The sequence below is a fragment of the Phoxinus phoxinus genome (assembly GCF_949152265.1).
Source record: "Phoxinus phoxinus genome assembly, chromosome: 4".
Lineage (NCBI taxonomy): Eukaryota > Metazoa > Chordata > Actinopteri > Cypriniformes > Leuciscidae > Phoxinus > Phoxinus phoxinus.
In genome coordinates, this window is record NC_136879.1 from 26,655,723 (window position 1) to 26,679,135 (window position 23,413).

The 23,413-nt window shown below is 37.9% G+C and overlaps 2 protein-coding genes across 3 annotated transcripts in view; both read right to left on the bottom strand.

Annotated features, from left to right (window-relative positions):
* Nucleotides 1–2,465: 2,465 nt before the first annotated feature.
* tbx2b (T-box transcription factor 2b) lies at nucleotides 2,466–10,914 on the bottom strand. The gene is made up of 7 exons (XM_079610615.1): nucleotides 9,465–10,914; nucleotides 8,410–8,677; nucleotides 7,103–7,249; nucleotides 5,999–6,075; nucleotides 5,644–5,810; nucleotides 4,452–5,062; nucleotides 2,466–3,933 (listed from the first exon to the last, which is right to left on the bottom strand). The coding sequence occupies exons 1-7, from the start codon at nucleotides 9,824–9,826 to the stop codon at nucleotides 3,502–3,504; spliced, it is 2,064 nt and encodes a 687-aa protein (XP_079466741.1). The 5' UTR covers nucleotides 9,827–10,914; the 3' UTR covers nucleotides 2,466–3,501.
* A 7,487-nt stretch (nucleotides 10,915–18,401) lies between these two features.
* The window catches only part of bcas3 (BCAS3 microtubule associated cell migration factor), a 224,822-nt gene continuing 219,810 nt past the window's right edge, over nucleotides 18,402–23,413 (bottom strand). Inside the window, exon 24 of one of the 2 annotated variants that reach the window (XM_079611583.1) lies at nucleotides 18,402–20,002. In XM_079611583.1, the coding sequence (XP_079467709.1) occupies nucleotides 19,854–20,002 (149 nt within the window). In that variant the 3' untranslated portion in view covers nucleotides 18,402–19,853. Of the gene's footprint in view, nucleotides 20,006–23,413 lie in introns of both variants that reach the window. The other variant, XM_079611582.1, reaches the window with a different exon arrangement.

Genomic DNA, 23,413 nt, shown 5'->3' on the forward strand with positions numbered 1-23,413 from the left:
CACTTGTTTACCCGACATAGTAAAATATGATAGGCTATTAGAAGAATTTAATATTAAATATGTTTTTTAAATTAATATTAGGTGAGGGTGTTTTCTCACCTTTGTTGATTTCATATATAAATTATACAATTAATTTCATTGTATTTTTTAGGTGTTGAAAAGTGCTTCAATGGCCAAATATTAGTATATAAATGAAGTGACATAAAACACCTGTGATGTGTATGTTCTTAAAAAGACCAGTAGAGATTGATCAGGTGCACGCGAGCTATAATGTTGATGTGGTACTGTAATACTGTAATGGCAATAAGCCTGAAGAGTCTTTCTCGCTCTCCTTTACATGGTATTTCTGAGGTTTGTATTGAATGATATCAGCATTCAGTCATCTCAACCCCTCAGTGCCTTCATAGATTTTCAAGCTTCTCAGTGTTCAGTTTCAGCTTCTGCAGATCAGATAAAAACTCACCCAGACGCCTGTGAGAAACCACTTGTTGTCAATGGTCTTTTTGTCTGATTTTTTTTCTCTCTCATTAATATAAAAGAAACAATTGATAATTGGGTTTTACGCTTAATGTCACTTTTGGGCTGTGTAGACTAAAGATTTTGGTCCTTCTCAATTTCCGATTTGGTTGACTTAAAGCTAAATATGTAAACACTTGGCTGGTTTTTGTCGAGTACCAGGCCCGTGCTTGTCGTCGCAGTTTATTGATTGGTCATTGACTGATTAGTTTGGACAAAGAGTTAGGTTGCGTTGTTCGGTCTGTTAATTGAATATAACAGGGTTTAACAATGGCCCCTTAATGAAAACGAGGGCTTGTGGTTATTGCACGAAAAAGAAAAGAGGAGAAACAAGGGGGTATCTCTAATTAGGAGCTGTAACTCTCGGGATCTGTCCCTTTGTGCGCGGGTGTGGGGAAGCTGCATGGCCGGCAGGCAGGCGACAGGCGCCGGTTACTGGACAAAGGGTTGTCTACTGCCAAAGTGGCTGGGCGTCCAAACTCTCATCCTCCCTAACCTCCTATCCGCAGCACTTAACCCTTTCGCTATAACATGAGAGTATTTCTTCTCTGCTGTGCAGCTTATCTACTCATTACGGCTCGACAGCCTAAACTGTGTTCTGGGCGCGCTCAGACCATTAATGAGTGGTGCCAAAAAGCGCACAACATGTACACTATCTGGGTCGCTCAAAGAGAGTGAAGGAAAGGATGTGGGGAGAGTGGAGCGGAGTTCTGCTTCCGAGTCAAGCTTTCTCTATAAATACTCGTCCATTGCAGTTCTGTGACTATAAATAGGCTTAAAACAACACAATAGGTGACATTGTAGGCTACACTCCACAGGAAACACTGGAAACGATAAAGAATTCAAATTTAGACCTCTGGTCTTTGTACCATTATGTAGTCGATTTATTATTATTATTAGGCTAGTATTATTATTATTATTATGATTATTATTATTATTAGATTGTATAAGTTAGATTATAAATCAGTCATGGTGCATATTTTCACCTGGCGGTAATACGTAGCCTACACAACACGATCGCTCAAGAGGTAGTAGCCTAACCATAGCTTTTTTGTAAGGGTCATCATCAGAGAAAACATTAACAAACGTTAACACTGTCATTATTTCGTTTGGTTATGGATTTGCTTATCACAAATATGCCTATATCACAAACAAAAAAACGTTTGTGTTTTGTATTCAAAGATAGCTAACTAAAAGCCAAAAAGACAGTTCGGGTTTCACTAGATGATCGAGGTCCATAGTTGTAGTAGCCTATTATTATTATTATTAGCCTATTAGCGAGTAGTAGATTACATTTTGTTATTGTTGCTACTTCTATTAGGCCTAGGCCTACTATTTTTATAGGTTAGGCCTATACAGGCATGTGTTGTAGTAGGCTATTTTTATTTTTACAATAGCCTACAGCAATTTTCATGTAAAATAATACTAATAAACAAATAGGCTACCTAAACTAAAATGGTTTGCATATGCCTAAAGGCCTACTAATACAACTAGCGTTGTAGCGGTAAAATCACATTATTGAAGTTGATGAGGGTAAAATTTAGTGACGTGACGTGAGTCTACGACAGAGGGCGCAGTAGCTTTGCTATCGGCTGCTATGCTACGTTTTTGAAAACCCCTTCAAAAACCATTATGAATTTATAAATATTCCCACAGATTATTTATTCTAAAACATAACGTTTATTATTATCACATGTGACCTAATCAGATATAGTGAGGGTGTGGCTGAGCCATGCATTTAGAAAACACTTGTTTCTGCTTGTAGCTTTTCTTTCTTTCTTTCTTTAAAAAAATAAAAATAAATGTATAATGTTTTTTTATGTTGTCGTTACCTCATAAGGTATATGCTCCATATCTAATGCATATGGGCCAACTATAATTTTGATCTGTCATAGTAAGAATGCAGCTTATCATTAAGGTAAGGTAGCCATACATGTAAAATATTTAAACACGTTGATTTTTGTTTTTTATTGAAATCGTGAAAGAATCCTACAACATCAACAACAACAACAACAGAAAAATCCGGACAGCCAGCACAACGGGACACTTTCATATATTTCTTTATATAAACTCATCTCAAGAAGAGGAATGTCGGTCTCTTCTGTTGGAGTACATTAACCTGAGGCTTCCCAAACCTTGTGAGTCCCGCAGCGTGATAAGTGTTTTTACAGCGACTGCTACAATGCATTGATGGCACACGCTTTCATTGCGTGTCACAGGCAGATTAACACAGATAGGAACACCTTCTGTCTCCAAACAACAAACGCTATAGCTTTCATTTACAACAACCATAGTGAAAAATGAGAAAAAAAATGCAATGAGTTAAACTCTAAATATTATGTACACGCAAATGCACAGCTTTGAATAAATTAATACCAATTTGCATATTCTTAGGTCCTTGTAGCTTATTTACAGAATTAGGTTTCTTTTATTAATAATTACATTAAATAGTTCAGGTATAACTGTCTGTCGGATTTAACTAACGGTCCAACTGTCATTTCAATCCCTTTTGAAATATCCATTTTAATTTCTTTTTCTCCTGTTTTTATTTTTATTTTTTTTGGATGTAGCTTGGTTGTTTTCAGTCCACAGATTTTATGTGAATCACCATTTAGATATTGCAACCAACCAGCAGTGATCCTACTGATATTAGGCCTACGCAAATGAAAATGTATTTTATTTTAAAACTCCTTTTTTCAACAGATTGGTGTGGTCTTGTCAGCATGTTCTACACAGAGTCATAGGCTACACTGTAGATTGTCTTCGCAGCACTTTCGTAGATCTCCACCACCAAGAGCGCCAAGTCCAACGTTTTCTTTTATTAGGCCTTTTTTTTTTTTTTTTTTTTACTTGTTGACTATCTTTTTTTCCACTTCAGTCATCCATGCGCAAAAACAGTACTTGATGAAATTTCTCGCAGAGAACCACTTAATAAAATCCTCTGGCAATTCAAGTCATGCCCTGGATAGGTTTGGGGACGCTTGATCACTTGGGCGAATCCCTAGGCGAGGAAGTCTCCCGCTGACTCTCTAGGCCGCTCACTAGTCTCTGAATGTTCTGAAGTTCATTGATGGATTCCTTCATTGTTGTTTTAGGTGAGCCGTTTTTCTGACTCGCCCCTGACTTGTGATCAGGCGCAGGACTCGCTTCCCTGCTCCCGCACTTAGACGATTCAGATGAGGGGTTTAGGCCGCTTGGCAATCCGGTGGTAAGCAGGTTTGTGCATTGAGGGATCGAGACGGGGAGCTGGTAAGGGTTGAATCTCAGCCGAGGGCGAGTGGAGCTGCTCAAGAACGGGTTCCTGGAGAGCGAGGCGGCTGTGCTACTCGCGGGAAGGGCGGAGGCCGCTGCAGCTGCCGCGGCCATGTAGGTGTAGGGGTACGGGAAAAGTCCACCGAAGGTTGGCATCGGAATGCCCTGTAATAAGAGACATTCGTTAGCGATATTGAGCACACGAACATACGATAGTTTGCTACAAGGCGATTTTTTCAGAGCCAGATTTTGCTCAGATTAACCAGAGACACCTGTTTGCAATCCATCAGATTTCAATGGCAGGCGAATGTATTTATTAATTTAGAAATAAACGCAATATATCGCTGATTGTCAACGGAACGGAAATAGTTGACAATCGACCTTATTTTTAAATGATTAGCATTTGCATTTTGACATGTCTGCCTTCTGTATTCAAATGGCAAAAGTTTTGTAATAAATGTAGCCTATATACGCAATGTATTTTCTATAGGCTAGGTAGCCTAATTGTAAACAAAAATAAAAATGTTCGACAGCCATTTATTGACAAACATTCTATAAACTCAAAGAGCATCTCACCAAAAACTATCGCTAGATAGTTAGCCTGTTTTTATTCGCGAGCTTCCATAACCAGACAGCTCGTATCATGACATAGTTCTAAATTTTAATGGCGAGAGTTTCCTTACCTGAGAGGCAAGCATGTGTTGAGAAAGATGAAAGGGAAAGGGACTCGAGGTCCCTGTACCCTGGGCCGACAGGCTTCCATTCTCCAGGCCACCAGCTCCTGATACTGAAGCCAATAGATGTCCCATGCCCATGGCTGAAAACGCCCCAGGTCCCATTGCAAATTGTCCAGGGTGGAATAATAGAGGTTGTCCGGTGTTTAGTGGGTTAAAGAACTGTTGACTGTGTAGACCGGAGAGCGCCAAACTCTGAAGGTGCCCTGCCCCAAAATGTGACGGACTCTCAGTCTGTACCATCAGAGGAGAGAAGCTCTCTTTGCTGCTAAGACCACCGTTTTCCGTGTCCTTCTTTGACAAGTCTGTCTCTTTCCTCGGCCTGCTCTCTAGTTTGTCTTTCTCCAAGTTTCGTATGCTAAATATAGAATCGCTTGATTTTCGGGATTCCGGATAATCGTCTTTCTTCTCCACAACAGGCCTCTCCCGCCCCCGGTCCCGGTCCCTGTCTTCACATCTCGACCTGAATGGAGATGGAGGCTCTGGTCCAGGACTGGATCCTCCACACGGATCATCTGGATTGTCCAATTCCTGCTCACTGTCAGTGCATGTTTTGTCGTCTGTGATGAAATAAAAAAAGTTTTTATCCATGCGATATAAGACGAAATTAAATGCAGTAGCCTATGTTGATATTATTTTTGAAGATAACATTTTACAGTCACCTTATTCCATGCGTAGCTAATTTTCATGCATAGCCTAACACTTTAACGCAACGCTTTTTTTTCATTTTCTACATTTCGACTTTTTAAATGTAGGCTATTGCTGAATTAATGTGTAGTAGGCTAACTCTTGTACAATAGGAGACCAATGCAAATAAATGCGATGAAATAGAAATAATTAGCCATTTAAAAAAAAAAAAGTTTTATATTTTTTATTTAGCCTAGTTTTCCCAGACCTCTAACCAAATTTAGCCTGGTTCAGGGTTAGGCCATATGTGTTGCTCCACACTGTTTCATCTTATAACGTGTTTGGGAAATCAGCTCATTGCTTTATTAAAAATGACTTTGTCAATTATTAAAATAGTCTTGAAAAACGCTGAAGGCATAATACAGCGTCTTGTAAATGATACGACACTTAGGCTTGTTTCCTCTCAGTGATCGTGAAGCATAGCAATATCATTTATTCATAGTTTTAGACTTACCTCTGCTGCCCCGGTTTAATCTAAGTGGGCTGGAAACCGGTCCAGGTGAATGAGCAGCATCTCTGCCGGTTGTAGGTTCGCTTGAGGAAGCATCAGAGTCCGCGCCATCACGGTCCACTTTACATTGATCTTCATACATGCGTAATGACGGAAGGGTCAGTTGTTTCCTTTAACACACATAAAATAAAAAATAGTAATAAATCAAGGAAATGTGACCTGAGTTGACCCACACTGTGCACAGTAAAGATTTTTTATTTTTTTATTTTTATAAACATTTTGCAAGGCGTTGATTCTCCAGTTCCTCAGCCATTTACATTGCGTAACAATAGATGCGAACTATAAAGGTAAAACCTACCTTTTTTCCCTCCTTCCATTCCCTGTGTCTCTGAAGCCTTTGGCAAATGGGTTATTATCAATCTTCAGTTGTGTTATCTGAATACAAAAAAAAAAAAACATAAATGTGTATATTATATTATTCATCATTTGTTTGGGTTGAGTATTAATAGGCTATATTATGCATCGAAGTACTGTTTTTGTCCGTGTTATGCTTCACGAATTCATAATCCACAAGTGAACTTATTCACACAAAATGTGAATGCGTAAAAAGAAAAGCCTTTATATGTGATGTGATCAGTTATTATCCCAACACTGTTAAACACGCTACGCGGACTACTTCAGAGAGATAATTTAATTATTAAAAATGTTTAATGAAAAATATCTAATCACGACCCCCCTGAGAAAATTCCACGAATAAACATTTTCCATTTGTCAAATTGTTTTTCTCTACAGCACAGAGAGAACAAGAGAGGCGAACTAGATGAGTGACGCCGACCTGCTATCAATAATTAATAGTGTGGTTTGAATCATTGCCAGTTTTTACAAGTTCCATGAAAATACAAAGCGATGTAACAGAACGATTTTCGTTGTGCCCAAGTGATTTGGACGCTGTAGGCTGTAAATTCAGGAGAAACCAGGGCCTTAAAGTTCACAGATTGCTAAGCTAGATGGCCTCTACTTTTTGCGTTCAGAAACTGTCCCGCTTTGATTGCTCTGCCTCAGCGAGTGTAGCTCCCGGACAAACCGGCGAGCTTAAGTGCCTGCTAATCGATTGTGACTGTGTCATAAATTTTACGATACCGACAAGCTCACCAGGCCCCTCGGACACAGACGACAATTAACATGAGCAGTAGCTGAAAGTAGCACTGGACACATGAGGAATTTGAAATGTTTTAAAGATATAATTTTGCATCCACATAGCCTATAACTAGCTACTCCTCCTCTTGATGAGGTCAACGTAAGATGTAAACAGTAAATCCCATCAAACGTCGTAGAAAGTATGCAAACGCAAGTAAAATAAATAAATAAATACGAATAGTAAAGTTAGGCTACATTAGGCCTAGTGCACATCTATAAGGTTCAGAGAACGAATGCTAAAATTAATCAAAATATGGGTACATACCTTGTCGTTTTGATAAGCTGTGACAGCAATAAAATCAGTCTCGGGGAAAACATATGTCCTGAAAGTGCTGTACGGGAGCTTCAGAATATCGTTGGCTCTCACAATATGGAACCTGGGCTGGTATTTATGCATTGAATTCAGGATGGTCTAATAAGAAGAAGAGGAATGGAAGGCATTAGTACTTGTCACAATAATTATCCGTTTCAAATCATTAGTATTTAAAAATCGGTTTATACAATAAATACCGCATAATATATTTAGTAATAGTGGAAATATTGTTCTTGGGTCAAATCACATAACAACAGGCCTGTGCCAGTGGCAGGTATACAGAAACCAGTCACGCAGACATGCAACATGAGTTTTTTTTGTGGCGCTGTCATTATAACACAAATTAAATCTGAAATAATTAAATACAATAAGAGTTTCTTAATTGTACTGTTTAAGTAAGCAATTTGTTTACAACAACAAAATGTGATGCTACACATGTAGGCTACATGTAGTCTATGTTCTATTTGACAATATACTATATCAAATGGTTGTGCCATGCATGTAAATTGTTCCATTTGTTTCCAGTCGATTTGTTTGCAAGTCACGTAAGGGAGCAGGGCACACACTGTATTTGACTGCTCACATAGAGTATTGTTCAGCATCGTTGCATCTGTCTCAACATTGTTCACTGAAACTAACACATCATAGACTGCACAGGTCGCTCTACCAATGGAATATGTTGCTGCGCTCACTCAAAACAGCCCGAAATACACTTTCACTGTTGCTATTTGTAAACTCATTTACTGTAGCGTGATTCAAGATCTCCCCCGTTCCCTTGACCTCGTTTTTTTTTGGTCACTTCCACCCTCTCATAAAAGTTATAGCGCTCTGCGCCTATCATAAACAATAGAAGTAACAGTGGCCAAGAAAAAAAAAACTCAGGATAAAGTATTTACATTAGGCCTACATAACCAAGCTGACAATGCCATCATTATTCATAACGAATAAAATTATGACTTGAACCCCATATGTTGGTTTGTAAACGTGCCTAAACAAATTGAAAAAATTTAATGTCACAACAGCAAATAATTGTACATGGGCCGAATACATTTTAAGAAAGTACATTTTATATTTTAGAGCATTCATAATTCTCTCCACTCAGGAATAAGCAGCGATATTGTAAGCATGAACACTCATTGCGATCATAAGCATTACAACCCACAGATGGCAGTAAATTTATATTTATAGAATACACAGCAGCACACAATTATAATAGGCCTACACGAAACACAGGTTATTGAAGAAAATGGGTTACTTACAAATCCATGTTTGTCCGAAATGTTGTTGGTTAACTTCAGTTTATGAAAAGCAACAGGCTTAGCCATCCATTGTTCCCCAGTAGCTGGGCTATCCGGATGTATATACATTCGCTTTGGCATCTCCGGGTCGGCCTTCCCCGCGACCATCCAGCGAGAGTTGTGGAACTTGTAACGGCAGTCGTCGGCAGCCACAATATCCATTAATAGAATATACTTGGCTTTTTTATCGAGTCCATTAATGCGGACTTTAAAAGGTGGAAACATTCTCCTGAAGAAAAAGGAAATATGTCCATAAATCTAATTATTTTTTAAATATATTTTTTAGTATGCAAATGTGGTCAAATGCAAGCTTAACGTTTAGCAACAAAACCAAATAATAATTCACTGTTTTCGGTGATAATATTTAGCTTAACTAGATTTATTAAATAAAACAACGGCATCAAATATATGTATTAACATGTCACTCAGCTGCAGATAATTTAGCTCGCCGCAAGGCTTAAATCTTCCATGAAAGTGGCAGAATATTTACATAGAATATTGTCACCTCAGAACATAGGCAGACCACGAAATAAATTAAAGCACGATTTAACTGTGACACACCGTACCTTGAAAGTCAATATTTGTTGATATTGATATAGCCTAAGCAGCATAAAGCCTCAGCTATTTTCATTTTGCTTAGCCACAGAATACGCATCGCTTGTACTTTCCCCATTTCGTTTTCATTAATCAAATAAGCAAATGAATCGTTAGATGAATCTAACGCGTGTTCTAATAGTAAGCCATTCATTTCTACAGTCTCTTTGACAATAATTAGGTCAGCCAGTTCAGGGTGCAAAACGTTCAATGACTTACGAGAGCGATGTGCAAAAGACAGAGATTTAGTAGTGAATTTACTGGGCCTGCTGAACTACACAGCCATCGAACAAAACAATATTTTTATGTTGTTAACCCCTGCATTAGACGGCGGAATATATGTGAGACGGGGAGTGCATCATACCATTCACTCGTATAAACACTGGAACAAAAGACTAAAAATAGAGCAACTGTGAACTCACCTGCCAGATTTCGTAATAACCATTTCTGTTCCTATTTTGTGGAACTGGTCCCATAGATCTTTCGCTTCCAGTGTGACTTTTGGATCGTCTTCAACCTCTTCCTCTGGCTCCAGGCTCTTGAGACTGCGAAGATGAGCTGCCTGATGATGGTGACTCAGAGCAGAATGGAGCCCTGCCTCCGCGGCTCCGGCCAGGGCATGGTCCGACATCGGCTTTGTGAGAGCCCCGGGAGGCAAGGTCAGCGCCGGGAAGAAGGAGGGTTGCGCGGCCGCGAGAAAAGCTGACATAGGAAAGTCGGTCGGCCGGTGAGCGTGGAAAGGGTGGTAAGCCATCGCAGTCCCTGTAAAAACTGGATCTCTCATCGGTGCATCCAACAATCGTAGTGAAAAATATATTTAGTGGTGTTTTCTGATAAAAAGGAGCGCGTATCCAGACGATAGATTGTCTCACTATGGGAAGGAAAAGCGCAGCAAGGCAATTTTGGCAAAATGTGAATCGCGAAAAGGCGAGCAAAGACAGTGGTAAGGATCTTCCACTTTAACTCCCGTAGCTGCTAGTTTCCACGAAGTCCCCGTAATAATATCAGTCAAAGTGAGCGCAGCGACGCTTTCAAGGCAGATTTGGGGATTCCGGTTCTCCAACAGTTGCTCTCATAAAAAGATTACTTTTTCGATGCGGATGTCCATCCAAGCGCAGTCATTCTACGCAGACACGGAGTTGAAATGGTTAGATCTTGCTCTGTCCACTGTACAACTGTAACTATCTCACATGTCCTTCCTGCTCTGATCCCAGCACTAATGAACCAAGCCCCCTTGATTGCTGATTTTACGCTTTCTGGACCAATTGTGGGCCTCCATAGGCGTGGTTTTGACAGCTCCGGCCAGGCTCAAGGAGAGGGGGTGGACAAGAAGGTGTCGGAAGCATTAGCAGTAAGAAAACATGTCAACAGAATAAAATATTAACCAATGACAGAAAAGATCGGGAAATCCCACCCCCGTCTCCAAGCCAAGCGGCGGGTCAGCCCTCAGTGCTTAGCCGGTGGAGACTGCACCTCCGTCGGCTTACGCTTATAATGACGATGCCTCCTTGTTCGAGGAACAAAACTCACTCTCAGATACACTGAAAACTAGGAATTAAGATTACTGACGTGTAAATAAAAAAGTGCACATTGTTATGACGGATCAGCGCAAAAAAAAATTGATATGCTTTCCATTGGTAAAAAAATTAAAACATTATAAATTGAGAATAACTATTCGCAACAGTCAATAAAAACATAAGGAACACAGCAAATAGCGTTTCTTTTCGCTGTAGCCTACATATCAAAGTGACGCGTATACTACGAGTATTTTGTTATAGCACTGCACACTCATAGCCAAAGGACCTTGTGCGTTACTATGTGAATAACTATTTCCGTACTTTGTGCGTGTGTCATCGTGCACTGACTTCATGTGAGGAACAGCAGCCAATAACCGGACATTGGTGCTTTAAATTCTGCCCCGGGTCATTCAAAGCGCACAGCCACGCGCTATACTGAAGAAAGAGGAAGAGGGTTGATGGAATCTAAAGACCAATGTAAAGATCATTTCGGTGAGTGCTACATTACACTTAACTGTTAACTCTTAACAAGCATCTGCGGTTGTTAACTTTTAATGTTCTATATTATACATAGACAACTGTTTGGTGAATGTAAATGTTTTATATTCACAAATATAGGCTACATGAATTTATATTTTACTGAGCGCAGATCATCCTTCCTCTGAATGTTTAGGAGATCGGAAAAAAACTTCTCTATATTCTAAAAAAACTATTTAAAAAAACAGGCTACATCTCAAGTGCCACTTTCGACCTGTAGTTTCAGCAGTGGGTCGAGCCATGAGTGTCTATACCTTTAAGAAATCCACTCGTGGACTCTAGATTTACTTGGATTGGGTTTGTTAGATAGCCGCTTGGCGCCAGTCGGCTGACGTACCGCAGTAAGAACCGTCTCTTGTCAGTTCATATTTACTCCAAAATCCTCTAACAGTGCACTCCAATCCCTTTAGCATTTACGCCAAACTTTTGGCTTTCGCTTGCCTTCTTTGTCTCCAAATGACTTTTGATCATTATAAGTTAGCATGTCAACGTACTTTTCCATCAGATGTCGCATTCACATAGTTCCAATATTTCCAAAACGCATCAATGTCCAATCTATGTTTTTGTGCGGACGGATTCAACCGGTTGCGGAATGTTGTCACCTTTACACTTCGATACAAATCAGCAGAACACGATGACAGGCTGCATGTTTAACCCCTACTGCGCCAGAGAGGACCTGATAGAGTCATTAAACATAGCTTATTATATAAAAATATAAAAAAATAAAAACAGCGTGTATTTCTCAACAGCTGAACAGAAACGTGGTGTGTTTGCAGCTGTTCTTTAAAACGGCGACGACGTTTACAGGGTATGTTTTTTTTGTTTAGTTTTTCATTAAGAAAAATGGATCGCCTCTCACGTCAAAATGTCATTAAAACAGCTAAATGAAACTTTGCAAAATTATTTTATATTGCGTTTTCGAACTGGGTACTAAATATTAAAGGATAATAAGAATATTTAGCAATTTCATTATTGTTTATTGAAAAGTTTAATGACACATTCACACCATAACTATGCATAAGAATAGTTAAATCTGCACCATAAATAGAGCAAACCGATACAAAGTAGGCAGACACTTGTTGCCGAAGCCACGAGGGAACAGACAGCTACAGCGGGGTTTATTCAAACTGACACTCAATTATGGGATATGCACGCTCCTACAATAAAGGTATGGTATTCAAATAGGATACAATTTTATTTTAAAAGTCGTGAAAATAATATCATAGCCTAAATATAATATAAAAATTAAAATTAAAAAATTATTACGAATGTGTTCAATATAATAATACAATAACATAGCTACATATAGGCTATAGGCTATATGAATTAAAAACTTTTTTCTGCTTTCAGATGTGTAAATAGCCAAACGAAATTACAAACAAGAAAATAAGTAGCCTACTATTTCTCCTGATATAAAATCTTCATTATTTAAGCTACAATTAAGAGCCACATGATCTCACGTCTGATGAAAATAAAATAAGATAACTCATAAAATAAAATCTAATTAATACAATCGTCTATTTGACAAGTAAAAAAACAAAACTGTGATATATTTAACATTAAATCATTCTGGGGGGGAAACTGGCAATAGCCTATGATCAATAGGCTATACACCCTGGTTTAGTGAACTTTTTTCCTGGCACTTAAAAAAAAATATTATTTATGAAAACATTTGTTTTTTGTTTGTGAAGTGTTTTACCTGTAGCAAGTTGTTGGAATAGTAGGCTATATTATCAATAGTCGTTGATCTCTGAGCTTCGACAGAGAGTGATTTGGATTGAGAAGTGATTAACCACACATGGAAATGGTAATCGTTTTCTATATACTTAAGGAAGTAATTACATCAACAAAGTCTCTGCAATTACGGCAGATTTATTTTTCCCGCTGTACACATCTAAACCGACAAGAATGTAATCATGCGCCGAGTTCTTATCACACGTAATTGAAAAAGCGTTCATGCTGAAAAACTTTTCTCGGCGCTGCCACCGTTTACTGCCAAAACAACGAGGCGTCGAAAAACCAATGATGATTGTAATGATGAAAAACAAGGTTAAAGGTTTGTCAGAGCGGTGTCTGTATGCATAAGCTTCGACCAGAGAACATTTTCATTAGTTAAAAATAGCCTGATGCCAAACTTTTATGCATGATCTGCTTCTGTCAGCTTTTGTGTCCTTGAGACGGTGTCCGCTGTTAAGACAATGTGTCTAATTGTGTTCCCAGGGATCTGAGGAAATGATATGTTCCTGCAAAGATAACGCAAACCTTTGCAATACCTTCACATATATGAAACCAGATGATCCTCCAGGGCTGGTCATTAAATGACCGTTGCTCTTTTTTCTGCTTTTACATTGTTGCTCCTTCTTTTCATCTTTTCATCATCTCTGTGCATCATCTCTCCTGCTATATTTAGCCAGTAGACTGAGGCCTTGGCGCCAGACCGTTTAAGACCTGTCAAAGTCCCTCATATTTCCCCTTGTCACATGTATACCCAGCGCCTGCACCAGCTAGCAGCCCCCTCTCTTCTCTTCCTCCCTTCCGTCCAGCTCTCTCTCCTCCATTCTTACTACCCATCCAAACACCCTGGATACATTTTCCCATGTCTCCTCTTTTTCACTAGGACAGTGTATTTGATATGCTCGCGCTTATTTTGGCAAATCGTACAATTTGCTTTTCGCATAGCCCATTTTGTATCACCCAACCGAGTCAGCCGAACCTGCACATCGACATAATGTACCTGATAGATGAGAAACAACAATTCTACAGACAGCTCTGGTGCTCTGCTTCTACTCTTCCACTCTCCTTCTGCTTAAAAGTAAATAGGCAACAGTATACTCCACAAAAGCACATTCCGAAACTATACCGGTGCATGTTGCGTTCACTAGGACACTTTTTTTCCAAGGTGATGCTATGCTAATCCTTAGCCCTACCCTAATAATCCCACAAACCTGTTGATATCAGATTTAAAACCAAACATGAACTATATGAATGAGAGTAGATGTCCTCACAAGTGGGTTTTACTATTTGTGAGAATATTTTCTAGATAGCCTTGGTCTACTCTAGATCATAACTTTTTTAAACAGTTGAATTCACAATTATTAGCTAATAGTAAAAAACTAATGTAGGCAGGTCTATTAGTACGAATATTGGCGTTCACAGTTAGTCATATATAGAAATATAATAATAGTGATTAAGGCATTAGTTTCTCTAAGTATGCTAACAGTTTCGGATAAACCTGGTGTCAGGCATTAAAGGAAAAAGCAAGATGAGGTCATGAATGCACCGGTCTCTGTGATCAACAACCAGCAAACGTCGCAAAACAATCAAGATATAATTATTTGGGTATAGCTATAGCCTATACACTCTTGGTGGGAATATAGCCTAAATATTTCATCTAATGTTTTGGAAAATATTCAGTAGCCCAGAATTAGGAAATTGTTAAAAAATTTCCTCATAAAATTTGGATAATTGCGAACACGCTCGAAATGACTAAATCTGCTTCCAAATGACGCTTAAATCGATTTGGGTGTATCTCGACTGCAGATTATTTGAAGTGACACCTTTTTCAGGTAACAGGTGGGGGCGCTCTAATGACCTCAGGGAATCAGTGTACCTGCTTCTGCAGCCCGTACTGTGTGTGTCATCATCCGAGACTAAAACAAGCATTCGAATGTGGTCTAGGTTGGAAACTTTGGTATTTTCTCTTCATTTAACACATTTTTTACCCAAGCATAAATTTAACACACTGAACGCCTGCTCGGTTTGGTTATTTTATAAAATCGTGTAGCCAATGACACATGTTTAATTGTTTCGCAATTTCGCAAACATTAGCCTACATCCAGAGACCCTGAAAATATTATCAGCCTCTGTATTATGCTTTTTGTAGTAAAAGCAATAACCTTTAATTCGATACAGTCATTGAGTTGGCTAGGCTATATATTTATTAATTACATTAGTCATGAAGCATATCAAGCTTCGTGAACAGCAATGTTACATCTCTAAATGTCATAGGCTAATGTAATAAGTAAAACCAGTGACATATTTGTTTCCTTTATGATCACACAAACACACACACTGGACTTTCTTCTCGGTCCCCTGAGCTTTTGTCTTCTTGTGTGATGCTGAACCCATCATTTCCCCTTCAGCGATCAAGCCTCGTGTTCAGTCTAAATGCAACAAGTGTTTTACCCTTTCGTGAATTCTGACTTGTACAGTTATTTGTGGTTGATAAAAATTGCATTACCTCCTAAATTAATGTAGCCTAGTGATACACTAACCAGGGTGATCTAAACTCTTTTCATCATGTTTGACATCTTTGATTCCATTCAATTCACTTTTAATAACAAATTCTGTCTTTGTAGCTACTCGATGTTTCAACTGAAATGCTGATTTGAACTTTGGCACCAAAAGAAAAATGTATTAAACAATTTTACTGTATTTAGTTTTTACATTGAGCACACAGTTCCATATAGTTTTAATAATAGGCTGTATGTTTTTTTTTAGTAGTAGGCTATTATTAAAACACGAGGGAAATACAATTAGACGTATCATTCGTTAAATGTTCATCTATGTTTCTTTTGTGGCACGTGCAATTATCCTGTTATTTTAATACAGCAGTAAGAATACTATAGATTGGTCACTCTTTATTGTTCTTTTAACGTCACGCACATCTAAGGAATTATCGTTGTTCTTTAATCGGCTCAGCCGACCTTTACTTTACTCATTTGTGATTATATCAAGTCACAATAAGCAAATAACTTTTTTTTACTCTCAAATAGACACTTGTAAATGAGGCAATAGTCTTTGCATTTTAAGTCATTTTATCACTCCAATCAGAATATAGTTTCAATATTACTTGCATGCAATGCACTTAATGTTTTTCCGACTTTATATTTAATGTTGTTAAATATAGGCTACTTTACACTTTCCCTAAAATACTTAATAATGTTTTCTTCAGATTGTACATGAAAGTTTCGAATAGAACAGTTAACTTGTCATTGTATTAGGACAGTCAATGAGAGATGGGGGGGGGGGGGGGGGGGGGGGGGACACAATCAATCCGGCGCTATTCAGTGAGAATGACTTGCAGATAAAGAAAGATTGTTCTTACTGTATCTGTTAGCAAACAGCATTCAGACGCCCATGTTTCGATTAGGACTTGATGAGATGCGCGTCCAGGTGTGGGGATCCTGAAGATAAGTTGATCTAATCGAGGCTATTCAGCAGCTAATTGAAAAAAAGTGTGTGTGTCACACATTAATGTCAACACTGACCCTTTTAAATCCCCCAGGAGCTGTCAGTCATTATTCAGTTCACTGTCTCTCAAACAGTCGAAGAGATGAGTGCTTTATAGGCTACACGTCTCGTCTGATTGACAAATAACATATTACAACACGAGGCGATTACTAAAGTGCGTTACGGCTTACGGGAAGGCAACAGACAACTTCCAATCAACATGTTTTAAGTATTTATTTTGTATATATATATCTAAGTTGCAAATGGGCCCATATAGCATACAGCAAATACATTATATGGAAAACATTTTAGCTCACTCGTTAGACTCAAAAACCGCGCAAATAGATTGTCATGAGTTTGTTATTCCACTAAATGCCGCCTTTTTCATTTTAAAAAAGGGATTTGTAATGTGAATTTATTAAAGAACATTCTATAATGAGTGATCTAAAACATTTTAGTATATGCTGGATAGTTAAAGGTAACAGGGTTGATAGTTTAATGTAAAACTTGTGTTTTTAAAGTCATAACACTAACAAGGTATTTGAGATTTATAAATTATTTTCTATATTTCAATACTGTACACAATTTTAGTAATTGCTGACTATTTAAGATTTTCCCCTACTAATAAAATAAAAGGAAAAAGGAGACACTTACCTGAACGATGTATATTAATAAAGCATTTAAATTAGAACATTAACAAGGTTGATGTCTTTTTGATTCAACAGGTCCACTCAAATTTAAAAACATTCATAATGAGAATAAAATAATAAAATTCGCTAGTACAAACTATTCTATTTCCATATATTTTTTAATGTTTTTCTGTAAGGATAAGTTGGAAAAACAAGACTGGTGGTAGACCAAACTATATCTTCATGCAGATATTAGATGAAAAACAAGTTTGATGTTAAGAAAAATGCCTACAAGAAAACAGTGAAAGTATACAGTAAAATACTTTATTTTAAGGTGGTTGAGATACTTCATAGTTTTCTCTACTTTTATCCCCTTAAAGACATCTTATGTTTTCTGGAGGAGCAGTCGCATTAGTAGTTAAGAGATGAACGACCTCCGAAGGGGGAAAGACCAGCAGCCGTTCCAGAAAACCGCCTGTTACTGAATGGAGACCGTTCCCATTGGGATACAGGGAGTGTGGGGGAGTGTTTTGGAACAAACAGCCACAAAATCTTACATTATTGCCAACCAGCCTTGACAGATTGACGCTGGTAGATTGTGTATCAGTGCCACAGCGACTAACCGGCAGGCTGTCCATAGATTGATGCTTCTTCAACTAAATGTACTAATTTACACAGCAGCCTCCTGACCCCGCAGAGAGGAGGAGACCTCTGACACTCCTCACTGAAATGCCTGCTATCTTCTGTTGGTATTTATAGGCTGCCGCTCCGGTGATAAGGTGGCACTGGCGGTCTGGAGGGAGACGGAAAGAAACGAGGACTGACCTTCTCAGACGGAGTGTGAGCTCTGCCACCGTCCTCCACACCATCTGCAGTAGATGACTGCTTCACGTCACTGTGTGTTTCTGTTTAAGGCCGATTGTGTGTGTAAGGTGAGAGTGTTGAGAAGACACCTGAAGATGCTGGTGAGGATTAAGAGTTCATAGTAATAGTGGAAAAATTACCTCTTGCTTCCTTGCATGCAATATGTCTCTGCTTGTCTGACTCCGCACAATAAAGATCACTGTGATGACACAACAATGGCTTTGTTAGTGGTTTTGTCTGTCCATTGGGCATCAGGTTAAGTTGTATAATAAAATAATTGTGTTATTAAAGAAAATGTTTCCAATATTTCAATATTTTAAGAGCACATTTATAACGTTGATAAATTCCTGATGAATTTTTACAACACACAGCTGGTGCTGGACAATGCAACTAAATGCAAATAAACCTTTCATTATAATATCACGAAACAAAGCTTACACGCATGCAATTAAAGCAGCGGCGGAGGAAATCTCAGCCCGTGTCCTGAAGCCGGTGGACTTAATTCACGATGATAAAAAACAGTTCCCCAAACAAAAGCAGTGATCGAGATTTGTAGCCCCGAGCCCAGATTTGTATCTCGTCATTTAAATCCATTTATTGTTTTTGTATAACAAATATATCCAGGAGAAAGCAAGGTAAGTTAACAAGGGAAAAGAACTGTGAAAGTCAAAATGCATAAACTGTATTAAGCAAACACACAAATGTATATAAGACTTGTTCAATTCACTTGCATAAATTCCTATTTCAAGATAACATTACGCAAGAATTATTACAAAAAATATTGTAGTCCATACAAAGCATGTGCACTGCATTCAGATTGAAAGTCATGCCAACATCATGTTTCCTCTCCGGCTTCTTTCAACATGCACAGATCCGTCAGCCAACAGCAGCTCTTCAAGCTTTTTGACAAGCTGATGATTAGGACCGTTTATTCACAGTTCTTATATCAGTTTAATTGGTAATCATCAATAGTTATGTGTGTGTGAAATGTTACATCCAGTCAAGCAACTTAAAAGACATTCTTCAAACAGAGCAATTTAAAATAGTTAAATAAACAAGCTACAGAATGATATATTGATGATAATGATGATAATAATGGAACTACTTTTTTTTTTAAATGTGGGTAGTGTCTAAATCACCTGAGCTGAATGAAACTCGCTGTGGATACTTGATAAATATCAGCCTCGCACACATCCTATAAAGCCAATCAAACGCGGGAGCATTAGCAAACAAAATTCCCTTTTGAAAGAATCAATACATTTCACATTTATCCATAAATTGAAAGTTATCTTAATCATTTGAATCCACTGAATTTATAAAGCCAAGAAGAAGTCCAAGAAACGGACTTTGGTTAAAAACAATCGAATCAAATATACAGAAAAAAATGTGCGGAATAACAAACACTATAATGTAAGACAAGAAAAAATTGTAAACATAACCAATCTGAATTACCTATAAAATTCAAATAAATTCAAATGTTAACTACAGTACGTCTACTAAAACATATTATTTGTCTATATGTGTTGATCGAAAAAAAAAAAAAAGCTTAATAAGCTCAAACCTAAACTATACTGAGAGGTAATTAGCTTATGAACACACGCTCTCTATCACACACACTCAGTAAAGATACGCAAGTTTCTTTTTGATAATGATATTGGTAATATGACACGTCTTTGAGAAAAGTGGCAACAATCCCTTCTAAGGTACATCCGACCCATCAAGGTTAATATATACGTGCACTCGGTCTCAGATGGAGGCTATATTGAAATGAATCTACAAGGGAAGTGAATGACAAAGGACGTTAACTCCGGGCCTCATTGAACAGGGTTTTCCTGCATGCCAAGTTTGATTAAAGGAAAATCCACGTTTCAAAGAATAGAGAAAAGATATAGCTGAGCAGGATGGTATGAAAACACACTGAGGGGGAGAGAGAGAGAGTGTGTGGCTTCTCTCATGGGGTGATGTGTTGTGGTTGTACTGTCAAGATTGTCCAAAGGTGACAGAGACTTTTCCTTGGGCGGGACGGCTGGTTTTAGGGGAATGCGGTGGGGTAGAGGCTGAGGGGCTGGCTTTCATTGGTGGGGAGAGGGGATCGGTAGCCCTCGAAGTTCCGGGGAATGCTGCCACTGGTGGAGCCAGAACTATTGCTGAGAGTCTCGATGCTTCCCTCCCTCTGCAGCTCTGCTGCATTCGAGAGAGAGAGAGAGAGAGAGAGAGAGAGAGAGAGAGAGAGAGAGAGAGAGAGAGAGAGAGAGAGAGAGAGAGATAGAGAGAGAGATAGATATGAAGCAAACAACAACATAAACATGACTCACACTGTTATGCAGGAACATTGCAGTGCATTGTGACAGGAACGAAGTGATTCACAGTATTACTGTAAAAGGTGTGTTAATCTTAAGAGCGTCAATTTGATAGAATTTAGTTAAATAAATACACAGATACCACAAGTTAGTTACTTGTAGTTGTTCAGTTCTATTAAATATAAATGAAGTGTTTGCAATGCCGGGAGGAACATGGTGGTTCATAACACATTACAAATCATTGCTTCAGATTTCAGAACAATGACAGGACTGTGTAAGAATCTTGGGAAAATGATCATTATATAATGAAGAAAAAAGAAAAACATGTTGTGGTTAATTTAAAACGGATAATGAGACAAGAACAAACAGGCGGAATTGTTCAAAAGTGACAGACTTTTATGTTTTTTACAAAAATATTAAGCAGCACAACTGCTTTCAACATATGTTTCTTGAGCAGCAAATCAGCCAATTAGAATGATTTATATTTATATATTATAATTAGAAGGATTATGTGACACTAAAGACTGGAGTAACGATGCTGACAATTAAGCTTTGCAATTACAGGAATAAAAAATTACATTTAAAAATATATTTAAAAAAGAAAACACTTCTTATAAATAATAATCACATTTCACAATATTACTGTTTTACTGTATTTTTGATCAATTAAACATATGTAGCCTTGGTGAGCATAAGAAACTTCTTTTAAAAAATGTGGGAAAAAAATATTTGAGGTCAATAAATTCTCACAAAGATAAATGGTCTTCCCCTGAAGAAGTAACCATAGCAACAGGTCACTCAGGTACCTGAGTACTTTTCATTAGAATCATCATTGGATTGAATATTGTCATTATGACTTGATTTTAAAAAGTACATATTACAAATATATCTAAAAAAAGACACTTTGCATTTGTTTAAATTATATTTAATTTCAGTTATATATATATATATATATATATATATATATATAGAGAGAGAGAGAGAGAGAGAGACAATGCTATCAATAATAAAACCATATATTATAAGACACTGTAATAGATGGTTAAAGTGTGTGATCAAATGAGAAAAAAAACAATAAATAAATAAACTGAATCAAAAACAAAAAAGGAAATTTGTATGTATATATATATATAATAAATAACAAACAGAGCAATTCCAAGAGGGTCATCGCACCATTGGTGCTAGGGCCCTAAATATTTGCGGATATAAAGGACAAAGACTGTGTTTTGGCACCTTGTGGAGAGTGTTATTCTCAGCATGATTTGTACTGTATATGTTGCGGATGTTACATGTTGTTAAACTTTGTCTATCGTATACACAGTCACCGACAGCAGGGACTCATAACCGCTGAGATATATGCAGTGTTTTGAACATACATCAGAGGCAGAATGGCCGTGTCCATAATTTTTCAGTTTTTATCTGGTGTGTATACAGAACATCTCAAACACACACACTGTACGGTGCTAAAATGATAGCAGGGACTGGGTGGCCACATTCCCCCTGATGATTTGCGCTCATGGGGGAGGAGAGGAGCTGTTTGTTTGCTTTGGTGCACATACCCCTGAGACAGGTGCTCGTAAATCCTGTTCTACAGGCTCAAAGCTAAAGAAGTGTGCCAGGGAAGAGACGGTGACTCTGCTTTTCCTCGTGTGCCCAGCAGATAGCACAGGCACACAGTGTGCAGAGCCCAAACCCGCTCGCATCATGTGGGCATACGCACCACTCGGAGCAAATAAACACCGGTTAAATGATGCCGCGCAGCGCTGTACTAATTACAGGCAGGGCGCAGATGGTCAGGGCCCACACCTGCACCGGAGAAATGCACTGTTGTGGACCGCAGGCGGTGTGTGTTTGTTTGTGAATCTGCATGTAAGGCAGAGAGTTTCCGCTGGAAACTGTGCTCTTGGCCTTAGTGCAGTGTAAATAATGACGCCACACACTAGGGGTGAGGAGTACGACCACAATCTTATATCATGGAATGAGTAACTTCACAATTTTCTTGTTTTCACTGGAACTATATATATTCATAAAATGCGTGAATAAACTAAATTTTTTATAATTCAGTAAATGTAAGTATTTAATTTACAGTAAAATCCAGTAAATTAAACACTTTAATAGTATAAATATATAGACTACTAATAATTTGTAAAGTATTTCATTTACAGTAAAATCCAATAAATTGAATTATTTAATTGTATAATTATATAAAAACCATAATATATATTAAAAACACCCACACTCTAAAAAATGCTGGGTTGTTTCAAACGTTGGGTTAAAAATGTAATGTAAAAATTTAACCCAACGGCTGGGTTTGTCCATATTTTACCCACAACCAGCATTTTATATATATATATATATATATATATATATATATATATATATATATATATATATATATATATATACATATATATATATATATATATACACACACACACACACACACACACACACACACACACACACACTTCAATAATATAATTACATGAAGTACTATTACAGTAAAATCCAATTAATGTAATTTAATTAATTATAGGATAATATGACATACCATTAATTTGTAAAGCATTTCATGTATAGTAGTATATAGTTAATTAAATATTTTACAAAATAAATGGTAGCTCATAAAATTATATAATTTTTATTTTTTTAATTTAGATTTCATTTGGATTTAACTTGATGGACGAAAACCAAAAGATAGGAATATTTGTCTTATTTTGTCATATATTAAATTGTGAAAAATAAATAATAAAAGATAAATACAAGCAGTAGTACAAAAACAGCTACTTTCATGATACGTTACTAAGTCACAAGTTGCAAAACATACACATCTAATTCATTATCTCTACCAGCAGCCTTCTCTTTTATATTAAACCTAAAACTCTTTCCTTGACTATAAGGACATTACACGCACTGTGAAATTCTGTCTGTCTCTATTCCCTCTCTCTGCATCACTGCAGGCATGATCGTTGCGGGGCCCCTGCGGCTGCACCACGAGTGCCTGGTCCCCAGAAACCAGGCTGCAATATGATCAAACAGGCAGTAAACACCAGTCCAGCGTGGCACACACATTTCTAGATGCTAGAACGCTGTTTGCTGTGGGTAACCAGCGCATGCTTACACATTAGACTCACACAGGGCAGAACACAACTCGGTGACAGAGAACATGCGGCTCATTGAGGAGGAGTCAGCTGATCACTAGATGGAAACCAAACAGGATCAAAGCACAAAAAGAGCCCTTCATCAGACTGCTGTGCCAGTGCAAATGCCAATGAGAGAGTGGACCCAATTT